This window comes from Saimiri boliviensis, chromosome 5, assembly GCF_048565385.1.
Source record: "Saimiri boliviensis isolate mSaiBol1 chromosome 5, mSaiBol1.pri, whole genome shotgun sequence".
Taxonomy (NCBI): domain Eukaryota; kingdom Metazoa; phylum Chordata; class Mammalia; order Primates; family Cebidae; genus Saimiri; species Saimiri boliviensis.
In genome coordinates this window covers 108,093,569-108,119,847 of record NC_133453.1, presented here as the reverse complement: position 1 = coordinate 108,119,847, position 26,279 = coordinate 108,093,569, and the positions used below count along the sequence as shown (strand labels likewise).

The following is a 26,279-nucleotide window of genomic DNA, read 5'->3' as shown; positions in this document are numbered from 1 at the left end:
TGCATGTATGAGAAAGTGTGGGCACAGGGTAAGAGAAGGTGACAAATTTTGGCTAAGAGTATGTGAGTGTCCATAAACTATTCCTCTACCCTCTCTGTCATTTGAAGTCTTTTGAAATTTCAAAAGACAGGGAGGGAAGAGGTTAATGAGGATGTAACTGAATGGCCCCAGCCTCCCTCTCAACTGGTGTCACCTTCCCCAAGACTGTCATTAATGATTAATAAGTGGTTCCTCTTTCTGGTAATGACAAAGTCCCATTTTTTCGTTCAGAACACATTAATGTAACTTAGCTCACCGAGCCCCCTGCAGCGGTGCGAAGCACCCCACCCTCGGGACTCCGTGTGAGACCCCACTGGCAGGGGCAGCTGTGCCCAGAGACCACAGCACACCTGCCACTCCTTGTCAGGGTTTATTTCATCGGCTAACATTCATTCTTGACCTAGACAAAAACAATTAGATGATTATGACTTGCTTTTCCATCATCAGCTCGTTTTTTTGTATGAATAACCAAAAAATTTCTTCTCAACATTTTTTTTTTTTTTTAAAGAAGAAGCTATAAATAAATAAAGCTTTAAACGATCCTGGGTTCAAGTTAAACAGTTCCAGTTCCCGAAAAGTTCACAGCCTTGTTGTGTGGGAAGTTCTGCTGTTCCTGACTTCCGCTTCCAGGGGATGTTTGCAGGTCTGGGGGTCCTGGTGACTTCACTGTTAGCTCCGCTGCCTGCCTGCTTTCATCCTTGCAGCCCTGGGAGGTCCCCAGGAGGACAGAATCCTTACAATGTAGGAGATGCTGCAGGCAAAGGAACTGCTGACCCAAAGCAGGTGGCCTGAACGGGAAGTGCCAGGCCGGACCACGCGGGGGCTAAGGGCACTGCCAGCTGCCGCCACCTCTGAACACCTCAGCCTGGTGCTGGCTCAAGAGGAGACTGCTTTCCAAGTGCAGCGAAGAGCCTGAGGAGAGACCCGTGCTTCCTTCCGTGTGAGTTGGGAGGCGGGGCATAAGTTAACAAATATTCCCAATATGTACAAAACAGAACCTGTGCTCGGGCCCGAGCGCCCAGGAAGCCCATGGTTGGGGGGGGCCACCTTAAGCCAGGCCTCTGGCTGGGTGTGTACCTCCTGCTGGAAGGCCATGGCGTCCCATGTGGCTTGTGCAAGACCCCCATGCTCCTCCTCCCAGTGGCGCACCCCGCCCCAGTGTTGTGTCCAAGCAGATTCCCAGTGACCCTGACCTCCCTTTGAAAGAACCACACCACCAAATTCCCTTGTGGCACTCGCTTCCTTACTGTGACATTCCTACCAGGGAGGTGGTCCTGCACTGTGCTGTCCACCCTGTGCTGTTGACCACCCTGTCCTTGGACCCCAGAGTAAAATGGGGCCAGTGTAGGAAGGCTGACAGTGGGGCCCGCATGCCAGACCTCAGTGGCAGCAACCTCATTTGACCACACTCTCACTTTCCCGTACTGAGGAAGGCGCTTGCATCCATGCCCGTGGTGACCCACCCATGTCTCCACCCCATGGCGGGGCAGTTGCAGTGGCTGAGTGAAAGCTGGGGCAGGAGAGAGGACTACTGCCAGTGCCAGCCAGTTGGCCTGCAGAGCCCACCGCCCTGCCTCTGAGTCAGCCTGCAGCCTGAGCACAGCAATCTGCTCTCTGGGGGACCCAGGGCACCTGGGTGGGCCCTCCTACAGACCCCAGTCTGGCTTCCTAGGGCACAAGGGATGGGACAGGGCACAGGGCAGGCGCTTACAACAGATACGCAACATGGCTTTTAGTAGGGCAATCGCAGCTGGTGGGGACACCTGCGGTCCTGCTGGAACAGAGCATGGCCAGCCTTTTGCAAGGGGGTGGGAAGGGCTGAGTATTTGGTAACAGGGAGGCCACCTACAGCTGTTTTACCAAGGCTAGTTGAGAATATGAAAGCTCGAGTCCCCGTTCCTGGCCATCCATCCATTGTGACCCGAGACTATGGCTCCTGGGCAGGAGCTATGGTCCCAGGCTCCCGCCGATGGAAGCCTGGTGAACTTCATCCACATGCTGGTGGGAGCAGTGGTATTTGAGCTCTTGAGTACATGTCTTGGTGACGGGGCTGGGGCAGCCTGCTAGCAAATCCCAGTGGGTCAGAAAGGGGAACAGAGGCAGGGGAGCTCTTGGTCCTAGCTCTCCCTTGTCTGAGCCAGGTGTGTCTGTGTGGTCACCTCCAAAGGCCAGCTGGGGACTCGGGCACAAGTGGTAGGATCCCTGGCCAAAGCCTCCCCACTCCTGGGCTCCCATTCTGCCAACAGGCAGCCGAAATGCTGCGTGGGCCCACTCCCTAAACGCCCCCCTTGGTCTGAGGACTGCAGGAAGTGGGTGGGGGCCTGAATGTCGGCTTTGGCCTCCTGACCCAAAGCATGGAGCAGGACTGTGGGTTCTGACCATGGACCAGAGAGGGGAGTGGGCTTTCTAGGGGCTGGACTTAAAGTCTTCTCTGCCTCAGATGGGGTGGGCCCTGAATTCAGGGAGCTACAGATGGGTGAGTGGGGGGAGGGGGGTGTGCTCCCCACACCCTGGGGCACTGATAGCAGCCAGAGGGAGAGGGGCTATGGGATGGCCTGGAGCTGGGGCAGTTGCAGGAAGCTGGTTTCACTCCTAGTGGCCTGGACTGAGGAGTTAAGAGCGAGTGGCGTGCATAGTTGGTGAGGGACATACTCCCAGCCTGGCAGGTCCGCTTTCCGCTGTCCTCGTCTCTTGTGCAAACCTTCAATTGTCGTGATAAATCCAAGCGGGCCAGGAGAACAGGCACAACCCCTGCTCTGGAGGCCCTGCCTGCCCTGCCCATGGCATCCCTGGAGCACGCTCTCCTCTGCCCTGCCCATGGCGTCCCCGGAGCACGCTCTCCTCTGACCCACTGGGCTGTACCTGTTGATTCCTCACCCCCCGCCCCCGCCCAGCTGCACCACGGCCCTGCTCTGTTTATCTTTCAGGATGCAGCTACCTCCGTGGAGCAGGTATGGGCTGCTCTTCCTGTGACAGTCTTGGGTGGCCCTGTCGTCTGTCCTGTTTTACCCCCCAGATCCCCCGAGAGGCCTCCCCCATGGCCACCACCGCCACTACCACTTCTCAATGATGTGGCTCATGTAGTCCTCGGTGGGCACGCGGCCCGGCTCCTCGGCGTCCTCCCGCGGCAGCGCCTCCTTGGCCCGGTGCAACAGCCGCTCCTCGCGGCTCTTCAGGCGCTGCTCCCTGCGCTCCAGCTGCCGTTTGTACTGGTAGCGCTGCTGGAAGAGGTCCTTGGCGTAGTCGTACAGCTGCATGTCCAGGTCGTTGAGCTCCTCGATGCGCCGGATGGTGTCCTCGTCCACCTCCACGCCGCCCGCCCGAGTGCTGTTGTACTGCATGAAGGGCCGGATGAACTTGAGGTTGAACGTCCGCTCGAACAGGTACTGCGTCTTGCGCTGGAACTCCGTCAGGCCGAAGAAGGCCATGCCCCGCAGGTTCTTCTTGGCGCTCTCGAGCAGCAGCTGGGCCCGCTTGCCCTCGGGGATGAAGGACAGGTTGTAGCAGCCCACCAGGCTCAGGTCGGCCAGCATGCGCACCTGGCGGTTGTTGGCCAGGTTGTATGGGCAGTCCATGAACTCCTGCAGCGTGCAGCCCGACCAGTCCGTGCCCTCGTAGCAGGGCGGCAGCTCCTCGGGTGTGGGCGTGCGCCCGTCACACATGTGCAGCGACGTCTTCCACGTGGCCCCCCTCTGCACGTGCCGCCACTCGCTCAGGTAGCGGGACACGGGGTCTCGCAGCAAGGTGATGTAGTAGAACTTCCTGCAAGGAGACGGGAGAGGTGGTGAGGGCTGTGACGCAGCATGAGGGGGGCGCCTGGGGCTGCTCTGAGTCAAGGTCCCCACTCAGGAGTTTGGGCTTCACCTCTGGTGCCGACCAACCCCTGCATTTAGCTCTCGAAACAGCTGTTTCAAAACCAGCATCAGAGATGCCAAGGAGCATGTCACAGTCAGATGGCTACCCAGGGTGATCACCACATCGCCCTGCAGCGCCTGGCATGGCTCCTCTGGAGGGACAACCTTTCTCTTGCTGGTGGGCGGAGCCGCCAATACTTCATCCAGGGAGGTCCCAGAGCCATGGCCACCTGAGACCAGCACTGCTCACGAGCTGATTACAGCATGGGCACAGTGCCACCCAAGGAGCCACTCAGCAGGAGCAGAGGATGGGCAGGGGCCAGCCAGGATCACCTCCAGATCCAGGCCACAGCCTACCCCAGGCTCCCACCTCACACACCCAAAGACACACTGGCCCTTCCCAAGCACCCTGTACCCACCGCCTGCCTAGTACCTCCCACCCGAGCTGACAGCAGCAGCTCCTGGGCACTTGGGGCCTCAAGGGCCAGAGGGCGGGACCTTCTCATTCAGGTAGCACGTAAGACAAATGCCTTAGAACCGAAAATGACCGAGGCCCAGCAAGTGAGGGCCTGGGGCAGCCAGGGCAGGCTTCTGTCTCCTGTCTCGGGCTCACAAGGCCCTGACTGCTCAGAAGAGAGGCCATCCACACCCTTCCTAGCTGACCCTGAGTCCAGGAGAGGCACAGGGCCATATGCACCTCCTTGCCACCCTCCTGTGGGTCCTGACCGAATGGATGGAGACAAGCCAGTGTGGGCCATTTCTTCTGAACACAGAAAACCACAGTGTGATGTGTCAACCAACGGACAGGCTTGCCCTCCTAGCCCCAGCTGATGGCCCTGTGAGTCGGCCGTGAGGACTTGGGCCCCAAGAGGGACTCTGAGGGCAAGGACGCGCTGTGCACGGTGCGGCCGGCCCCGTCCCGGAAGCACACCCATCTCAACTACTCTCCCATGTTCAGCAGCCTGCATCCACAGGCGGGTCCTTCAGCCCCAGCCCCATACCCACTCAGGGACCATCCCTGCAGCCCGAGGCATGCCTCTATCATGAGCTCTCCAGGCACAAAAACGACTCGGCCTTTTTGTGTGTGAAGCCACTTAGAGTAGCAGTGAGCAATTTACTCTTGGGTTTCTGAAAAAGCTGGGAGGGTGAGCTGCTCAAGACGGGCACTCATTTGGAAGCCATCAAAGTCTGGGGTCCTAAGAGCACTAGAGGTGAGGCTTTCTCCTTTACAGCCCCAGGCCTGGCCTCTCTCTTCTGCCAAGGCCTTCTATGCACAGGAGGCCCAGCAGGCACCAACAGGGGCAAGAGTGGGGGAAAGGGGCACCTGAGCCAGTTGAAACCCTCATGGTCCCTGGAATGACCAAGCCTGTCAGCCTCACCTGTCCTTCCTGTGCCCATGTCCCGCATAACCCTTCTGGACCAAGGCCTCCCGCTGCAGGGACAGCTGCTGGGGACCCACACCAGGGAGGCAGGTGTGCACAAAGACGTGCATGTTCTCATTAGCAGTGCTGGCCCAGCGTCTCTCCATCTTATGACAAAACGGCACAATGGACACTGAGACTGGGGGAGCCTGAGGAGCAGACTGAGGCCCCTGGTCTAGGGACTTACACCATCTTGTGCACCTTCTATGCCCAGAACATTGGCATGCCCTGGATCCCCTGATTCTGTCCCCTAGACATGGCCTGTGGTACAGACAAAGGGCAGGTAGATGCTAGAAGCTGCCTGTGAGGCCAGCAGCCAAATGTCGGTGTCCCCGCCCTTTTCTGTAGATGTGACAGCTGACCCAGGTGGGGTGACCTGCCCTTGGCCACTGTCCAGTTCCTTCCTACCCCTGCCTGGACAGCACGGGAGCCCCTGCCTGGCACCTCTCCATAGTCGGTGGGCCTCTTCAGGAGCCAGAGGTGTCCAGTCCCATGCCCGCCATGCAGAGCCCTTCCCTCCCCACTGCCTTGTCCCCTTCACTCTGCTGAACACAGCAGGCACTGCTGGCCAGAGGCCCATCCTGGCCATGTTCTGCCCTGGTGCCCCAGCTCTGCCTCACCCTGTCCCACCTCCCAAGCTCCATCCTCTTTCCTCCACTGCATGCATTGCCAGATGCATCTGCTGTTTACAGTCCAGTCTGACATCTGCCAAAAGGTGGGGAGGAAGTGTCAAACAGAAGCAGGCACAGGGTGGGGTATGGTGAGGGGCAGAGGACTCCCCAAATGGCCCACCCCTGATCTAGGCAGCTCTCTGACATATGTTCTCTGGAGGTGCCAAGGGGGTGGCTCACGGCTCAGAGGTTTGAAGAATGTTCTGTGCACTCAAGGTGGTTCCTAGCCCCTCCCCTCAGGGGCCCAGGCTCATCTAATCCCTTCCCCGCACTCCCTGCAGGAAGCTGAATGGTCTGTGCCCCAGAGCAGTCGTCCCTGCACTGACATCTGGGACCCCACAAAGCAGGGGCTTTTGTGTCTGTCACTTTCCAGCAGGGTCTATCCATTCAGGTGCTCCAAGTGCCTGCCAGCAAGGCTCCAGAAAGAGGGGAGTGAGAAAATAGAGGACAAGAGATGATGAGAGAAATAACCAGAAGTGGAGTACAGAATTCACTGAGACTGAAAGGGCTCAACAGGCGCCAAGCCAATGAATTCGTGGACGCAACAGAGGACTAAAAAGTTGACCCTTGAAGCATCTGGATAGAAAAAGCAATAAATAAAGGGCATGCTTCTCCATCGAAATGCCACGTTAGAAACCAATGGAGCACAATCTTCAAAAGGCAGAGGGAAAATGACTAACTCAATTTCATACCCAGCCAAACTATTCATCAAGTGTGGAGGACAGTAGAGACATCTTGAGACATAAAAACACTTATCTTCTGTGAATCATATTTTAGGAAGGCCCTGGAGTATGCATCTCATTTAGCAAAAAAGAAAAAAAAAAAAAAAAAAAAAGAAAATAGAATACTGAACTTGGGAGCCAGGAGCTCCAACCTTGTGGGGGTTCCAGGATGTCAGCAGAACATCCCATGGGGCCTGGCAGGAGCAGGGGGACAGAAGCTCTAGGAAACAAAGGGGCAAAGGCCAGGCGTGGTGGCTCACACCTGTAATCCCAGCACTTTGGGAGGCTGAGGTGTGTGGATCACTTGAGGTCAGGAGCTCGAGACCAGCCTGGCAATGTGGCAAAACCCTGTCTCTACTAAAAATACAAAACTAGCCAGGTGTGAGCCTAGTTACTTGGGAGGCTGAGGCAGGACAGCACTTGAACTCAGGAGGTGGAAGCTGTAGTGAGCTGAGATTATACCTGAGTGACAGAGCAAGACTTCGTCTCAAAAAAAAAAAAAAAAAAAAAAAGGAGGGGGGCATGGACAGAAGGCCTGACACAACTAAGTATTTATTCAGAAAAAAATCAACAGTAGGGTAGGTGCATGGCAGATTCTCGAATCATTTGGAAAAAATTAGTCCATGAAGACAGAAAATAAAGCAAGTATAAAGACCAGGCAATCATTAATTCCGGGAAAAACAAAAAGCTATATAGAAAAGAAAATGAAGTATATCACTTGACTCAAAGGTAAATGATGGTCTTGAAGGCATCATCATGTAAACAGTGTTACTGATTTAATAAAAACGTGAGCTTTAACTGTATGTGGGTGATAGGTGGGGTGCGGACAGACTGTGTGAGTGTGTAAGAATGCTTCATCTTCATCTATCAAAACAAATAACACAGAATATCTAACTGAATACATTAAGAAATAGCACTACACATTATTTAGAAATACGGAGGTAGGCCGGGCGCGGTGGCTCAAGCCTGTAATCCCAGCACTTTGGGAGGCCAAAGCAGGCGGATCACAAGGTCAAGAGATCGAGACCATCCGGGCCAACATGGTGAAACCCCGTCTCTACTAAAAATACAAAAAAAAATTAGCTGGGCATGGTGGCGTGTGCCTGTAGTCCCAGCTACCCGGGAGGCGGAGGCAGGAGAATTGCTTGAACCCAGGAGGCAGAGGTTGTGGTGAGCTGAGATCGTGCCAGTGCACTCCAGCGTGGTGCCTGGGGACAAAGCAAGACTGTCTAAAAAAAAAAAAAGAAAGAAATAAGGAGGTAAACACCAGAATACTGAGAAGAGCTGCAAATTGTTCTCTGGAGAGGCTGGAAAAGCAGATCTGCTGGTTTTCATCATAAGCTGATCAGAATGATATTTTGAAGTATGTATATAAATTACTTTAATGAAAAAAATTAACAGTAAAAGAAAACAACGAGGATACTGGCCAACAAAGCGTATGGAAAGAGGTGCCACTACGTCCTTGCCGCGCGGCACAGGAGCCGCGTGCAACACCACGGAGTGGTGGGAAGACAGCCCGGCGGCAGCTGGGGGGCACGAGTGCAGGGCGGCCCTCCTGCCATCTGCTTACGGACGTGAACGAGACAGTGAGGACAGTCACCTCCACCTGTCTTCACTGGCCAGAAGGTACACACACCCCATGATGCGGTGCACATGGCAGAGAAGCCTGGCTGGGCACGCCGGGTGCGGGGTGGGCTGCAGCGGCGTTCCGGTAACAGCTCTGAATGCCCGCCATGGTGGCGTGCTCACCTCCATGGGGGCATATTCCATTCAGCAATAAAAATGACAAGTGGCCAGGTGTAGTGGCGCGTGCCTGTGGTCCCAGCTACTCGGGAGGCTGAGGCGGGAGGATCTCTTGAGCCCAGGAGTTCTGGGCTGTAGTGCATTATGCCGATCGGGTGTCCACACTAAGTTCAGCATCAATATGGTGACCTCCCGGGAGCGGGGGATCACTAGGTTGCCTAAGGAGGGGTGAACCGGCCCAGGTTGGAAACGGAGCAGGTCAAAACTTCCATGCTGATCAGTAGTGGGATCCCGCCTGTGAATAGCCACTGCACTCCAGCCTGGACAACACAGACCTTCTAAAAATAAATAAATAAATAAAAATAAAAATAAAAATAAAAATAAAAATGACAAATGACAGCTACTCACAACGCCATGGGAAATGTGATGAAAAAGACTGCACATCAAGACTTGATTATGACGGTAACATGTACTTTATCAAGGTCTCAAAAAAAAAATCCCAAGAAAACACTATTCAGGGATACACACATATATGTTGAGATAGTAATAAAAATTATTATTTTGAAACAGTCTTGCCCTGTCACCCAGGCCGGAGTGCAGTGGCATGAACTTGGCTCACTGCAATCTCTGTCTCCTGGGTTCAAGCAATTCTCCTGCCTCAGACTCCTGAGTAGCTGGGATTTCAGGCATGCACCACCACACCCAGCTATTTTTTGTTTTGTATTTTTAGTAGAGATGGGGTTACACCATGTTGGCCAGGCTAGTCTCAAACTCCTGACTTCGGGTAATTCACTTGGCCTCCCAAAGTGCTGGGATTACAAGTATGAGCCACCGGGCCCAGCAAGTTTTTTTTTTAAAAAGTGATAAACTGAAACAGGACAATTCAAGTCAGAGGCCAGCCCTGGGCGTGGGGCTGGGAGGGCACTGGGTGCTCACAGTGGCTTATGTGGCACTGATCACGTCCTCAAGTTACCGGTGAGCAGCAGGGGTACAGGTGTTCACTGTTAGGACTCATTTCCTGTGCACGTTATGCAAGTTCTTTTGTATGTCCCCAACACTTTGTGTAAAGAAAACTCTACAGAAAGTCAAAATCGAGACCCCAGAAGGCAGCCTGAGGCCCAGCTGGCCTTCCAGGTGAACCAGTCTTGCCAAGCCAGAGCCTCCATCCCCCAAGCTCCCACCCCCTCTCTACCTGTTGCTCTGCCTGCAACCCCCTTCCACCTCTATGCCCAGCAAATGCCAGGAGTCTTTGGCACTTCCTCTTCCCTCTCCTCCCCTCCTGTGAGCTACGCTGCTGTGGTGAGCAAGGCAGGCTCCACCAAAGGGGTGGAAGGCCCCTGTGGGTATCCATGGAGGAGGCCCACCCCAACGGTGGCCGGTTTCCAGGGCAGTGGGGGTTGCTCTGCGGTTTGGTAACTATCCATACATTAATGAGTCTGAGTGCTCCGTGGCCACTCTGGGAAGGAACCACGGTCCTGCCAAGCCCAGGCATCCGGCTGGTGGTTGGTTCACCGTCCAGGAGTGCCTTGGGGATGCGCACAGGGCCACTTTTCTCCTGAGGGATCTCCCTCACTGCTGCCAACCTGATGCAGGAGGCTGGGGACCCTGATCAGTGACTTGGCTGGCAAATGATGTTCTTTCCAGGATGGCAAACCTCTGGCACCTTCTGTGAGCACAGACCTAAGCTGTGGTCCTGGCTGCATGACACACATAGCACCCTGACCTCCTGGGCAGGTCTCTGTGGACACCTATGAGTACCATGCACTGGGACAGACCCAGGGCTCACAGCGTTCAACCCTGAATAGGACACTCGCTAGTCACTCAAGGGTGATGGGGAGACGCTGTCCATGCCACTGGCTGCTCACTACCATCATCCCATCAGTGGGCAGTAGCTGCCATGTGTGGCCAGCCCTGAGGTCACACATCTACAGCTGGGGGCACGTGTCTGTGCAGCCGGCCTATGTCCCTCCCTCTCACAAGCGGTGGGGGGTCAGCCCCTGAGACCCTCTGTGGGTAACAGGGCAGCTTCTCTGAGGGGGGTGAGGGCATGGCCAGTGAGGCTAAGGCACATGGGCAGGGCCTGACCAAGGAAGGTCTGACTCACTCTATAGGAAAAGGAGCTTGGATGAATGATGGCCCTGAGTGTGAAATTCACATGGATTTCAAAGATGAAGCATGAAAAAAACTCAAAATGCACTATGCAATCATTCTAGTCTGCACAAGCTGCATTGTCCTGTAACAGCCCACAGAATGATCGCCTGGACCATGCATTTGGCATTTAATTATGCGTGGCTTGATGCCTTCTGTGACCTGACGCTCTTCTGACATTTTTCAGGGCACTGGTTCCGTGCACCCCACAATCATGTAAGATCTAGGTACTGCTGTCAGGGCGAGGCCAGTTCTAAAGTCCAAAGAGTCTGCATTCTTACAGGATGCACTTAGAACAGACCTGGGAGCCCCATTCAAACACAGGGCACCCGGGGGAAAATCCTGCAGGTGCAGCCCATGAGCTCTGAGTGCCTTCCAGGCAGGAGGGTGAGGCAGGCAGGCAGGCAACAGCCAAGGCCAGTGTCAGCCTGGTCGGGCACCGCAGCCCATGGCACCTGTCCCTTGCTCCTCCAGTGGGCCACACCCATGGCTGCAGGGGGCTTCATTTTGTGTCCTCTGCCTTGGAGTGCTGATCTGACCCAAACTCATGCCTGCATTTTCTCATTGCTGACTGCCTTCTAGCTCAGGACTCCAACCAGAAACAAGACCTCAAACCTGGTTCAGGTCGTGTGGAAATCCAGACCGGGGTCGGGGGAAGGAGGGGCACAGGAGACTGGAGCCTGGGGAGGTGTTGGTGTGGTAACTTCACCTCCAGGAAGGTGTTGGCCCTGGAGGGAAGCGCTGACCCATGGCAGAGCTGCCTCAGAGGAGCTGCACTGGAGTGTGAGCTGTCACAGGGAGCCACGGCCACGCAGGCACACAGTGGACGGTCCTGGGGCCCACAGCGGGGGTGCCAGGACCTCAACACATGGGGAAACGCCTGCACCAACCCCTGGAGCTGAGCATGGGGTTCCACGAGTGAGGGTCCATCCCACCCCAATGTGCAGGACAATAGCACTCTGTGCTCATGATTTCCTAAGATACATACGAGCGGAGAAAACACACCACCCAGGACAGAAATGGACTATTCAGTGGCTCTCTCAGCAGTGACATTATGAATTTTTTCAACATTTTACCATAAAAATGTTTCAACTGACAGGAGTTGAGAGTCCAGTGAAAACCCATAAGCTCAAATGTCACTGCAACATTTTCTTTATATATTTCTATATTGTCTGTAATTAAACATTACATAAACAACCTGATAGGAAATAGGACCCAAGGAGAAATTATTTAGATGAAATACAATGAAGATCACGAAAGCTTCCCTGCTGCCTCCTGCCGGTCCTGCTTGCGTTTCTTCAGGGCGCGCCCTGTCCTCAGGCCCCTCCCCTCTCATGCCCGAAGCTGATGGGGGTGGCGGAATTCCATGAAACAAGGGTCTAACCCACAAATTTCCAGACTCACACCCTGAAACTGGCAATTTTTCTACCAGTGCCAACAGAGGGAAAGCTCCTTACCTGTGGGTGAGGATGCTGTCATTTAGCAACGAAATGACAGAACTTTTCTTTTTTAAGAAATACTGTTGTATTACTTCTGACTCAGTTACTGGAAGAAAATGAATGCTTTTCCTGGCTCAGAGAAAGAGTCCTTGGGGGTCCAGCTTCAGTGAAGCCACAAGTATGCCCTGTCGTCACATTCCAGCCCCCAAGGACAAGGACGTGTCATGGTAAGGGAAGCCCTGAGAGGGGTCCCAAAGTCCTCTACTCCAACATGTACTTCCATCTCCCAGGGACCGGGGTCCCACCATGAGGACAGAGGCCATACCATCAAGGTTGCATCTCGATGATTAGTTTTAAAAACCACGCTTCGGCCGGGCGCGGTGGCTCAAGCCTGTAATCCCAGCACTTTGGGAGGCCGAGGTGGGTGGATCACGAGGTCGAGAGATCGAGACCATCCTGGTCAACATGGTGAAACCCCGTCTCTACTAAAAATACAAAACATTAGCTGGGCATGGTGGCACGTGCCTGTAATCCCAGCTACTCAGGAGGCTGAGGCAGGAGAATTGCTTGAACCCAGGAGGCGGAGGTTGCGGTGAGCCAAGATCGTGCCATTGCACTCCAGCCTGGGTAACAAGAGCGAAACTCCGTCTCAAAAAAAAAAAATAAAATAAAAAATAAAAATAAAAAAACACGCTTCAGGCCAGGTGTGGTGATGTGCACCTGTAATCCCAGCTACCTGGAGGCTGAGGTGGGAGGATCACTTGAGCCCAGGAGTTCAAGGCTGCAGTGAACTGTGATCGTGCAACTGTACTCCAGCCTGGCAACAGACCAAGACTCTGTCTCTAAACCAAACAAAACCTGGACTCCAAGGGACACCAGAAATTCAGAAAGGCAACCTCGGAGAACATTCCCCTGAGGACTGCGTCCGTACCCGGCCCCACTCAGCGACAGCACCTGCTTCCCAGTCTACCCTGGCTGCCGGCCTTGCCTCAGGCCCATGGGGTACCACAGGGCACCAGAATGGTTCTATATGGAAAGTGACCGGGCCTCACCGAGGCCTGCCTCCTCATCACGGGAAGGAAATGACAGAGGACATCAAAGCGGGGAGCTCATGGCATAACACACCACCGTCACCCTCGTCAGCACTGCCTGCTGCCAACCCTGCCGGGGCTCCTGGTGTCTATGCCTCTGACAGTGCCAAGCAGTCTGGCTTCAGCTCAGTTTTTTAGAAAAAGTGGAAGTATGATTTTGGCTCCAAGTCCCACTGTGGGGTGGAAGCCGCTGAGCGCCCCACCCATGTGGGGCGGGTGGCAGCCTCCTCTTTCCTGTGGCAGGAAGGGGCCCTCGGGTGCAGCTCTCCAGGGCCACAAGGCCGGGCTGGCTGTCCATGGTGTCATTCCCTCTAAGAGCGGGCAGCTGCAGGTCGAGGAGGGCAGGGGGTGGGAGGGCAGCCCAGAGGAGACACCTGCTCCTAGGAGGCACAGGCATGTGAGCCACCGCCCGCGAGGGAGCTGCTTCCCCACTGCTCTGGTGTGACACCTGTGCTGGCGTCCCTGCACCTGACCCAGTGTCGCAGCACCAGGTCCAGCTCGGTGTGAGGGCAGGCAGCCCCTTCCCTCTGCCTGCAGAAAAACTCAAATCATCAAGTTCTGAGCTGGCAGCAGCAGGCTGGGAGCCCCTCTCCAAATGCAGCACAGAAAATGCTGGGCTAAGACTGTCCCTTCTTGGTAACGTCTGCACAAGAGTAGTCAGGGTTTTTTTTTCCATTAACTCAATCTGCTTCTAAAAATACCCAGGTCTGCAGAGAGGGCCCATGACATCGGCCAGGTGCTGTGTAGGCGCAGGGGGCAGCCTTCTGCGCTTTGCCCATGTGCTTTCTGGGAAGGCTGTGCTGCCCACACCCCTTCCAGGGAGCCTCCTCTCACCTCAGGACACACACAGGGCAGGCAGAGCCTGCAGCTGATGGGACCTTTGTCAGGACACCAGGATGGACAGGTGAGGCTGACCCGGCCCCAGGGAGCCCTTCACCAGTGACCTGACAGCTGGACGTTTCCCAGCTGGAGAGATGGGGAAGCAGCACCAGAGAGGCCAAGGCCACCGGTCCCTCAAGCGTGCACTGGGCTTGGAGCTGGGTCAGCTGAGGTCCAGTCTCAGCCCAGCCCCTTGGCAGGAAGGCAGCAGTGGGGCCGAGGCCCATCTCCCTGCCCCACCCCCTCTGGCAGACGGGGGCACCTGGGTCTGGATAGGACTGGCCAGCTGGTGCCCGCTGGCCTCATAACACTGCTCAGGGGCACCTCCTTGGCTTGCCCAAGTGAGCTGAATTCTTACAGATGCCTGGACAGAGTCCGGTGGTACAGGGCTCTGTGCTCATGTAGTCCTCAAGAGACAGGTTGAGAAAACAGAGCAGAAAGTCCCTGAGGAGGAAGATGCCCAGGAGATGACGTGCACCCAGGTGTGGCTGTGTGACTGTCTGGCCATCAGGATGTCCTTTCTTTGCCCTGTTTTCCTCCTGCTGACTGGAGAGCTGATGTGACTGCTGATTACTAGCAGTCACCTTGAACCATGAGGCAGAAGCCCCACTTTGCAGAGCGAAGAGAAAGAGCCTGGGTTCTTGCTGTTTCTTTGGTGTTCCACTAGCCTGGCCTGCTTATGCCGAGCTCCTTTCCAAAGGGAGAGAAAAAGAAACTGCTGCTACGTTTTGGCCTCTGAACCTAATCCATCTATTCAGGGCGATACACCAAGGTCCTGAAAGAGATGAGAGGGTGGGCTCCTGGGTGGGGCCAGGAGGGCCTGGCAGCAGCCTGGGCTCAGGAGTAATTGAATGACTAATTCCCTGAACCCTTGGTGCTTTACCCAGTCACCCTGTAGGCATGAATCATTCTCATTTTGCAGATGAGGAAACTGAGACCCAGAGGAGTTCATTAACTAGCCCAGGCCACATAGCTGGTCAGGGAAGCACTGGGATTGGAAACACGCCCACCTGGACCCAGGCTGTGACTGACTGAAGAGAACTCTTCACTAGCTGAGCCCCAGCCCCTGGGGCTGGGAAGAGCAGGCTGACCTTGCCAGTCCCAGGAGGGTAGGCAGATACAACAGTCCGGTCCGGCGATGCTGCTCCGGATACCCTGCTGACCATTGTCCAAACCGCGGCCAGTGCGGCGTTTCTGGACTAGGAACAAAATCACAGCCTGTTTCTTTAGAGCACAGTAAATTCGCGGAGTCAGAGCGGTCCGGATAAAGAAAAAAAGCACCTTCACCCCTGCAGTGAAGACGCACTGGTACCGAACTGAACCACTTTAAACAGAAGCTGTGGCTGTCTGGTGGCACCAGAGGGACAGAGCCGCAGCCTGGAATCTGGCATGGCCTGGTGGTACCTTGCTGTGGGTCTCTGGGTGGGCCTCTCTGGCCTTCTGGACAGGGCCCCTCTGGTCCCTCACAGCCCTACCCAGCCCCCACCGGCCTGTGGCACAAGGTTGAAAATGCTGCCAGTGCAGAGCTGGGCTGTGGTCCGAGGGGCTGAGGACAGCTCGGCCAGTGTCCTAACGGCACTGCCGGCCCCTGCTGGGAAGCCAGATGGGCAGAGACCCCGAGGCAGGAGGGCATGTCGGGGGCAGGCTTGCGTGTCCTTGCAAGGCAGGAAATGGCAGGGCGGGGACAGGGCTGCGTGAGCCTCCCTCTGTGCCTCTGCAACTCCCACCAGCCAGTGGAGGCCTGGAGTCCAAGGGACACCTGTGCCTCGCAGGAGCTCCTACCTGGAGGGGAGCTGGGCTCTGCAGAGGGGCAGAGGGCCCAGTCTGGCAGCCTGAGTGTGCCCGGGGTGCACAGCCCAGCATGTTGGGCTCCAGGTGCTGCAGGCCACAGCTCCTAACACAGGTGGTGCTGACCACCCCACATCTGGGGTCTTTGGATCTTGTGGAACCAGACACCCTGGGGAGGGGCTCACTACCTCTGTTCTCACTGCCAGAGGACTGTCATCTCCAGTTTGACTCACTCAGCTCCACCTCCAAGGTCACCTCTCCAGAGAATAAAAACAGCTGTCCTATCAGACCCTGGGCACCTGGCCACAGGCCCACAGCTGTGTGTCCTGGGCAGGCCACCCCTGCGAGCCCACTTTCCTCCAGGTAAAAAGGGCCAGGACTCTCCAGCTCCTCAACACAGTGCCCAGGCAGCATCCCCAGAGCCTCTGGGCAGGGGCTCAGGAGCGAAGCACAGGAATCTGCTCACAGCAGGGGGCACCGCGAGCCTCTGTCACCACGAGAGCTCCCGCTCTGGGCAGAAGGGGCCCTGCTTGGCTTCCAGTCCCAGAGCTCAGCAGTGTGAGCACCTCTGCCTCCCCACTGGCCTAGTTCTTCCTTGGTGGCAGGGAACCCAGATGACGGGGAGCAATCCCAGTGATCCCCTGGCAAAGGACGTGGCAGTCTAGGGCTACACCGGGAGAGGGTCCGCTCCAAATGGAGCAGCCAGGGAGGTGTCCACGGAGGAGGTGACCCTGGCCTAGCTCTCTCAGGTGAGGTGGTGCCCTTCAGCAGTGCCACTTACAGCTGGAACTGTGTGAGGGCTAGAGGGTGCTGGGCCCCACGTCCTGATCCCCATGGAGCACCTTCCGCAGCCGCGGCCTCACCCCTCCCTCCCTCCCTCCCCTATTATAGGGCTGGCAGGGGTGGGCTTTGGTCAGGCTGCCGGAGTGTGGGTCCACCCGTGTGTGCGGTTAACTGCTGGCAGGAAGACCTCAGCTCCCTCCTGAGGAAGTTGCAGGGAGCTCTTGGTGGCTTCCTGAGTTCTAGAGCTACGGCCACTCCTGCCCAAACATCTCTCCCACTGCAAGCCTGGGTTAAAATACAACTGACTCCCGGGACTGTGGTAGATCTGGATAGAAACATGGCAAAAATGGACCCAACAGCCATAAATCCCACATTCTACATCAAGAAACGGAGCCTGGGCGGCCCTCTCACCTGCCGAAGGACACAGGCCTGGACTGAGCTGCCGCAGCGCTGAGTCAGACCCACAGGGCGGCCCCACACCCTCCCCCAACTTCACGGCCCCGAAGCCATCTTCCGCCTGCCCTGCTCCCTGGGGCTTTCTTGCAGGCTTCCTGGCTGGACCCTGCTCTCAGCTCCTGCAGTCAAGTCTGCAACCAGGTGCTCAGAGAGGGCAGAGGCACCTGGCTTAGGCCTTGGCTCCACCCTCCGTTGGCCCCTGTGCTCAGGATGCCAACACAGGCACCTGGCCCCCTCATCTACAGGCGGCCCCTACTCTAGGGGCCTTCTCTTGGCTCCCTCCCACCTGTTGCCACCTGTCCCCAGTCACACTCGGCCCAAAGTCTCTGCCATCCCCTCCCATGTTAACACATTCATGGGCACACACCAGCCTGTGCCCCAGCACCCCTCCCTTTGCCCCAGGTGGTGTGCTCACAGCAGCACCTACCACACTGTGGAGGTGCCACCGGTGCAGTGGCGCGATCTTGGTCACTGCAACCTCTGCCTCCAGGGTTCAAGCAATTCTCCCGGCTCAGCCTTCCAAGTAGCTGGGACTACAGGTGGGTGCCACACGCCTGGCTAATTTTTGTATTTGTAGTAGAGACGGGGTTTCACCACGTTGGCCAGGCTGGTCTCGAACTCCTGACCTCAGGTGATCTGCCTGCTTTGGCCTCCCAAAGTGCTGGGATTATAGGTGTGAGCCACTGCGCCCAGCCCCATCGTCCCTCTTAACAGGCTGACTGAGTCCCTGAGAGGTTGTGAATTTCCCAGGGCCAGAACCAGAAGGGGAGAGGGACCCCACGGCTGGAGCCCTGCTGAGCGCTCCTCCGTGCAGGCTTCCAGGATGCCATCACCGTGGCCCCTGCTGGTAGGCCTGCTGTCCAGGCCTCACCAGAACACCTCGTGCTGTGACCCGACCTCTGGCCTCCAGGAAACAGGTGGTTTGCCAGAGAACATGCACTGACGAAATGCCTATTACATGGTCTAGGTCACCTACCACCAGCTGGGCCCTGGGGACACAGTTTCCCTTTAGCCTGTTTCTCAGAGCCAGGGAGATGTGTGTTCCATGCTCTCTGGGCTCTATCCTTCGTCTTTGTGACCTCCCGGTCAGCGGTCTGGTGGAGGCCGGGCCCCTCTGTCCCATGCCTTTGAATGTGGTATGGAGGTAGGGAGAACGAGGCAGCTTCGAGTTCTAGAGCTATGGCCACTCCTGCCCACACATCTCTCCCACTGCAAGCCTGGGTTAAAATACAACTGACTCCCGTTAAAATACAACGGGTGCTCCCCACTCCCCACTCCCAACGTGGGGAGGGCAGCTGGCTCCCTCTCTGGCCTGCCCTGGCAGCAGAGTCCACAGACCCCATTGGGGCCCCAACAATGCTTGGCTGGTGTAGACCAGAGTGCGCAGGGGCCTGCCTTACCCTGCGCAGGGCACCTGTACACCTCGTCTCCCAAGGCCTCGTCCCCCTTCACAGCCAAACTGCTCACCTGGACGCCTGCTGCTAGGGCCCAGCTCTGCTACCCTGGGGGCTCAGCTGCACCATGCAGGGAAGGTTCCAGAACCAGGAGAGGCTCCAGGGAAGGCTGACCTGCAGCACCCCTGCCTCTGCCTCCGTCTGCCAGGCTGACTCCCACCTGGGGGTCCGTACACTGTCTCCCTGTCCACAGTGGGTGGCCCTGCCTGCCAGTTACTGCTCCCTGCCGGCTCGAGCAAACGTCCCAGCACTTTTCACCACTGTTGGGTGCTGCTGGGAGCTGAGGGCCTCCACTCTGCCCCACCCTCAGGCCGCAGTTAAACAGGTGCTGTCTGCCCCAAAATAGCTTTGTCCGGCAAGGGGGCTGAGGAAGCAGACGAGGCAGCCAGAAGGGACACAGGTCCCAGTGTCAATGGATAAACAGGTGGGATTCCTGCTCTGCCAGCTGTCCCCTCTGTGGCCTGGGGACAGTCACCTGGCCCTTCTGAGCCCCAGGGGCTACCTCCATAAAACAGGTAGACAGAAACCCACTTCGCAGGCTGGCAAGGATCTGGTGTACGGCACGTATGTAGGGAGCGTCATAGCTTCTAGCACCTTGAGGGGGTGAGGGCTCATCCATCCCAGGACAGGCGTGGGAGTCCCCAGCAGGAGCAGCAGGTGTGAGCCATGTGACCTCACCTCGTCACAGTCCCCGTCCCATCCAACGTGCCATCCCTATTCCTCCCTCCCAGGGGGATCTACTGTGCCCATGGTCTGCAGGCTGGAGCCAGGGCCCTGCCCTCACAGCATCCCGCAGGGCGGGGAACATGGCTACTAGAGACCCAGGCAAGCAAGCGCCAGGGAGGGGTGGGTCAGGGGCCTCATCAGACTCCAGGTCAGGAGTGTGCAGGCCTGGCAAGGGGGCTGGGGGCTAAATTCCAGACAAACCCGAAGAGCAGCGGAGGACACGGGGTAGGCCGGGGAGGGCCCCTGGGAGCTTTGCACTGCACGGTCAGGCTCTGTAGTCCATCCAAGCACATCCAAGGGTTGGTCAGAAGAGGAAATGAGTTCATGGTTTCAAGGACAGGGCACTGTGATTAAATAGTGGGAAAAAGGAAAACTTCTGACCTTGTTTCAAAATACTGACTTGCTAAAAAATAAGAAAAAACAAAAGGGTTTTTTTTTAGTGTAGGCTTAGGAAATACGTCCTCCCCACTCCCTAATAGTGTCTGCAGGCAGGTGAAAATCCGTGCTGGCTTTACAATGAGGTCAGCAAAGGTTCCAGAAAACAGAGCAGGCTGCTGGCCACAATAGGCCTTGCCCCCTGCCAAGCTGTGCCCACCCAGACAGAGAAACCAAGGCTCCACCTGCTGGTCTGCGGAACAGCGTTCCCCAAGGCAGGAGGTCCCGATGAATGCCTCCTAGGAGCCTGAAACTCGCACCTTCCCTGGGGGTGGTGGGGAGCAAGCGACCAGGAAGCAGAGGCCCCACGCTGGGGGAAGCCCAAAGCTTTTCCTTCAAAGCTCCCTGAGCTGCATGATCTCACTGGGCCCTGACAAGGAGCCCTCTGGGGCAGGGGGTGACTTAGCATCAGGTGGACACACGCTGTGGGGTGCTGCACAGGCCACACCCGCCACACCTCCACAAAGGCACAGATGGGAGGGAAGCGCCCAACCCCTCCTGGTCCTGGGATTGGTCACTCCCATTCCTGACCAGGGCAGTCCCCCTGCAAGCAAGAGCACCTCCATGGATATACCCAAGCCCGGGGCACTTCCCCAGTGAAGGTGCAGGTGAGGCACCTTCCCGACTGTGGGCAGGGACAGCTGCCCCTGCTGCTGGGCCAGGGTGAATGAGATCCTCCAGCAGGCCCCCTGAGGGCTGCTTTTCCAATGGTACTGAAGTGGGGGTGCACACAGAACTGTGCAGACGGCTGGGCTGAGAGGCTCAGGACCGCCCCCACCTGGCAGGTGTCAGGTAAGGCTGTGACTGCTGGAGGTCCTAGAAGTCACCCCCAAGGTAGGGGACACAGGAGGAGATGCTGGCAACATCCTTCCATCAGAGCCAGCTAGAGACGCCAGGCCCAGGGGTGCTCTCCACCAGCTCTCTTCAATGAGCCGATGGCTTTCTGGGAGCCTGACCGTTGTCCAAAAGCCCAGCATAGCTGTGGGCAGCCCAGCCCCAGATGCTGCGGACTGGACACCTGGAGTGGGGCTCTGCCAGGGTCTTCCGCGAGCAGAAGGGGTGAGGGCCAGCTCCTCACCTGTGCCCCACTGCCCTTCAGACTCTCCTGTCTGCTGCTCCCGGCAGGGCTCCAGCAAGGGCACGAGGGCCCCATGGGGCTGCTCGCCGGGCACGAGAGCTGCCCATTCATATTTCACGCCTGCCAGCCTGGCACTTTCTGGCTTCTGACACTGGCAGGCAAGATGTCACTTTTGCCTGAACGCGCACATACCTCGGGGTCAAGGGAAGGTGACGGTGCCCTGCCTCTTCACAGGGCGCGCAGCTGAGTGTACGGGCAGCGGGGCTCAGGGCAGGCTAACCCTAACTGAGACCTGCCTCCAGAGCCGCCGGCTCCTCCTGTTCTGGCCAAGCACTCTGGGGCTCACTCCTCCTGCTTCCAGGCCTTTTGCTGAGGCTATTGTGGGGACTCACATGGCCCTTCCCCTATATCCTCACAGCCTGTGACTACACACCCACCATGGCTGCTGGGGCCCACGGAGAGAGACGCAGAGGCCAGAGAGGGAGGTTGAGGCAGCATCAGGTCATGCTGGGGTGTGCAGTATTCCTGCCTGGCTCTGAACCCGTCCCTGCCAGGTGAGAAAGTGCTCAGGGTAGGCCTGACCTGAAGGCTCAGCCGGTGCGACTTGACACCTGTGCCCGGCGTCTCCACGGCATCAGAAAAGCACAGCCCTTCCGGGGACTCCGCGTGAACACGGGAGCCCATTTCCGCATGCACAATGAGCAGAAGAGCCACATCAAAGCTTGTGGGTACAGCCTGATGCCAACTCTGGGAAATACACAAACTGGAGAGATGGAGCAGAAATGCAGCCTGTGCCAGGTGTGAGGACGGCTTCTCCCTGGGCCTAGTGCCCTGGGCCATTTTTTCTTCTACTTTTTCTGTATTTTTTAAATTGTATATAACCAAGCACGCATTATACAACAAACAAAAGGAGAATGTACATGACCTAGTCTGACTTTCTCACAGGAGGCAGGAGAGTCGGGGAGGCCTGAAAGGCTCAGGGCCTCCCCAGTGGCCTCTCAGGACATCTCCAAAGCCACAGGATCATCACCAGTCATCAGCCTTTCTGGGAGCCAGGAGGGCGAGAATGCATCTGAGGGTCACTGGAGGTGTCCCTGGGACCCCTCCAGGCCCCACCTCCTGCTGACCCCACAGCTGGTGGCAGGCTCCACGTCCCACAGCAACTCATCTTGGGATCCCAGGCAAAGCCCTCCTGGTTCTCACTCACATGACCCCACAGAGCTTCTCTGCAGAGAAGAGGGGCCACAGCTGCCCCTCAACCTGAGACCCCCCCCCACCACACACACACACACACACACACACACACACACGCACACACAGGGGGCTGGGGAGAGATGGCACTGCATGCTCTTGAATGTAGAATATTTTTCCCCAAAGAAATTCAGAGCCTAAATAGCACACCCCAGAGGTAAGCCATTAGTGCCCGAGCTAACTGCAGCATCCAACTCTACGCTCCCAGGGCCCTGCTGACCTGGCTCTGCTTACAGGGAGGGCAACAGCTCTGGGTGACACAGAGAAAGCTGTCACCTGAGCAGTGACCCTGGGGACTGGGGAATGCCGACTCTTCCAGAACCAGGACCCCCTAGCCACTTACGGCCCCCCGATCAAGTAGTTTTGTGGTTGGGGCCTCCAAAAAAAGGTTGGGGCTGAGCAAGCATTTGCTCATTTTATTCCTGCAACCCCTGGTATGGTCGCCACTATTGGATGCCCTGGGCAGATAGGCAAATGGAGACTCAGAGATCCTTCTACAGCCAGAGCCTCCCAGATACCTGAGGTGGCTGACTTCACAGGCCACAAGGCATGTCTGCTGCTGGCCCGCTTGCATGGTCCCTGAGAAGAAGAGCACGGGGCTCCCGCAGGAACCCAGCATGCCATCGGCAGCTAGGAAACAGGTCTCTAGCTTGCTAAGGGACCTCCACCTGACAAGTTCCCCAAGGAAGGCATCTGGCATCTGTTTCCTCCTTGCACAAGAGAGACGTTACATCTCCTGGAGACCACAGCAGGATCTCTGGCATGAGGATGGGCCCAGCCCAGCTGGCAGGGAAGGAGAGGAAGCCTCTGGAACAGACTTCCCTGCTCTCACCAGCCACAGGTCAGAGGCACCAGGAGAACATGCAGGAGACAGAAAGAGAACAGCTGTCAGTCAAATTATTTGTGTAAAATGTCCAAACATGAAAGTCACAAAGAGCCCTATAATCTCAAAACGCAAAAAGACCCAAAGCAGTAGTTTAAAATCTTCCTAAAATATTGAGGAAACGCCTGCAGCTTGCTTTCAAATGTTTCCACTAAAAAGCAGAAACATGTATAAAGCGACATATATAAACACACACGTTAAGTACACAGGTATCTACAGCTATACCTATCTGTAGACAGCAGGCGACAGCACCCACTCACAAGCACAAATACTGCACAATGTTAACCAGCAGTGGGTCTAGGTGAAAGGTATGAGGTGCATTTTGCTACTATTTCAACGGCTTTGTAAGTTTGACGTTTTTCAAGGTGAAAAGGGGAAAATTCCTACAAAGAAAATGTCAGGCTATTTCTACCAAATTTTAAAAGAACCAGGTTATCCAATTGTAAGAAAACCCTCCTAGACAACAGGGAAGCAGTGAACACTCCCAATTCATTCTATGAGGCCAACATAATCCTACTGCTAAAGTCGGACAAATGCAGAAAAGAGGAAAATCGCAGCCTCATGGACACATCTGCTAAGCTCACTGAGTTCAAATACAGATACAAAAACTCCTGAACAAAAGCCTTATCAAATCCAAGCCAATTGAGCATATACGATATTATACTATGACCATACTTAGTAACCCCAGGTATGCAAGGATGGCTCAACAGGAGAAAATCCATACATGTGACTCATCACAGCGACAGATTGTAGATCTCAGTAAATGTGTAAGAAATACTTGCTAAAATTAAACACTATTCCTAATAAAAACCCTCAGGAGGCTGGGTGCGGTGGCTCACACCTATAATCCCAGCATTTTGGCAGGCTGAGGCAGGCAGATCACCTGAGGTCGGGAGTTTGAGACCAGCCTGACCAACATGGAGAAAGCCCATCTTTACTAAAAATACAAAAAATTAGCCAGGTGTGATGGTGGGTGCCTGTAATCCCAGCTAGTTGGTAGGCTGAGGCAGGAGAATTGCTTGAACTTGGGAGGCAGGGGTTGTGGTAAGCCAAGATCTCACCATTGCACTCTAGCCTGGGTAGTAAGAGTGAAACTCTGTCTCAAACAAAAAACAAACAAAAAAAAACTCTCAGGAAATAGGAATAGAAGTCCCTTAATTTGGCTGCGTGTGGGTAGCTCACGCCTGTAATCCCAACACTTTGGGAGGCTGAGGCAAGTGGATCACTTGAGGTCAGGAGTTCGAGACCAGCCTGGCCAACACGGCAAAACCTTGTCTCTACTAAAAATAAAAAAATAAAACAAAATTAGCTGGGTATGGTGGCATGCATCTACAGTCCCAGCTACTTGGGAGGCTGAGTCGCTTGAACCCTGGAGGTGGAGGTTGCAGTGAGCAGAGATTGTGTCACTGCACTCCAGCCTGGGCAAAAGGGTGAAAGTGTGTCTCAAAAAAAAAATAAAAAAAAAAAATCCTTAATTTGGTAAAGTATCCCCAAAACCTAGAGCAAGCATGGTCCCCATGGGGAAGAGTCAGCCACATCCTTGCTGACTCTTCCCTCTAAGATCATGACAGGACAGAGATGCCCACTCTCTCTGAGACAACTCTGCATGTACTAGGGGTCTCAGCTGACGGAAGAAAACAAGGAGGAATTAGGGACCTAACTGTCCCGGTAGAGTCCCATTGCCTGTCCTTGTCTTTACCGAGCACCCTGTGCACGCATTAGTAGGTTGGGGACTTCACACACCCTCACCTGGAGTCCCTGGCATGGGGGAGGGCTCCTTTTCTTGCCTACTGTCCTTACCCTGGGTCCAGAGCACCCGATAGTTGAGGCTGTGGGTTTGCTCTCAGTGATGTGCCAGTCCTGGAGGTCTGGGGGGCCATGGCACTGGAGCGGCAGGAGGAAGCAGTGGCCTCCTCAGTCTGGATCCTCCCGTGTCTCTTGGGGGCCAGACCTCTGGCAGGCAGGGCCCCAGGCACTGGGTGAGCTCAGCAGGTGCGTCAGCAGGAGCAGTTGGCTTCTAAATGAGCTCAGCAGGGCCTGAGGGAGAGCCCCTGGCTGCAGACCTGAGCCCTCCAGAGGCTGATGCCCTGCCTGGGGCAAGACGGACCTCAAGGGAGCCAGGGAACAGGCTGTGTCTCACCTGGCACGGCCTCTCCAGCCTGGGGCTTTTGTTGCCTGACGCCAGTCCTGCTGCCTTCCATCACTCAGCTCCTCCTCCTTCCACCGGGAGGCCCTAGTCAGACCTCATGGAGGCACCCCAGCAAGGATGTGTAGCCTGCCGGGACAGGGTGTGGGGGGCATCTGTCCACAGGCTCTTCACCCGAGCACATACGTGCTTCCCCGTAGGTGCTTCCTGCCCTCTGTTCTTTCCGTCCAACTCCCTCCCTGCTCAGGGCTGGCAGCCTCCTCTGAATGCACACTCTTCTCTCAGCCCACCCAGGGGAGCCCCTGCCAAGCTCCTCCATCCCAGGGTGGCTGTGTGGGGAAGGGATAGGCTGAGAAGGCCCCTGGATGCCAGGAGAGAAGCCTGAGCTTTCCTGAGGCTGGACGGAGCTGGCAAGGGTGGTGAGACAGGGCAACAGTGAAGAGGGTAACTGAGGCTGGGGCGGGGCCCAGCTAGAGTGCCAGGGATGACTGGCCCTGCCCAGCTCTAGGCCCTCCCAGTGCCACAGAGAACACCTGATGAAGGGTGGGGAGAGGGGTCCCCAGAGGGTCCATGCCAGGCAGTCTGGGCCTGCTCACACCATGTATGTCTTCCCATGGGGCCCACGCCTGGCAGGACCCTGGCCTGGATGGGCCCTAGGGCCACCTGGCCTTGAGTGGCTATAACTGGGCTCCTGAGAAGGTAAGGTGGGCCCTGCACTCCAGGCCCAGCTCCCCACGCAACACCTCAGGGCAGGGGCGCCCACACCAGTCTGGACACAGAACAACCCCAGGCAAGACCCGTACTGGAGAAGACTGTGCTCCTCACCCCGGCTCTCTGGGACCTTGCTTCCCAGAAGCTGGGAGGGACCAACCGGGCATCCCAGCAAGGATGTGGAGGGACCACCCCTGCCTTGGGGAGGGTGTCCAGGCTCACAGGGAGGCCATAGCATGTGGGCAGCATGGGAAAGGCTATGGGAAGTGGGGATGGCAGTGCCCCGTGCAGAGGCTCCAAATTCAGGGCACACAGTGTGCTGCAGGCCAGGCACACGGCATGGGGGGGATGGGGTGGGGGAAGAGGGGCTGACTCATGAGGCCACAGGGGGGGCGGGCAGGCGGGGGTGCTGTCAGCTGACGGGCTCCTGCTGGAAAAGACAGCTCGACTCACAGGAGGGCACCGGAGACACGGGGTGTGGGGGAGGGCGGCAGGCAGGCCTCCCGCTTGGGCACCTCTTCAGCTCTGTTGCCATTCCTACTGTAAAAGGGCCCTGGAGAG

General features: G+C 56.4%; 1 protein-coding gene across 1 annotated transcript in view; it reads right to left on the bottom strand.

The window, feature by feature from the left end:
* Window positions 1–396: 396 nt before the first annotated feature.
* The window catches only part of HS6ST1 (heparan sulfate 6-O-sulfotransferase 1), a 50,196-nt gene continuing 24,313 nt past the window's right edge, over window positions 397–26,279 (bottom strand). Inside the window, exon 2 of the mRNA XM_010342239.3 lies at window positions 397–3,801. Coding sequence (XP_010340541.2) covers window positions 3,093–3,801 — 709 coding nt within the window. The 3' untranslated portion in view covers window positions 397–3,092. The remainder of the gene's footprint in view (window positions 3,802–26,279) is intronic.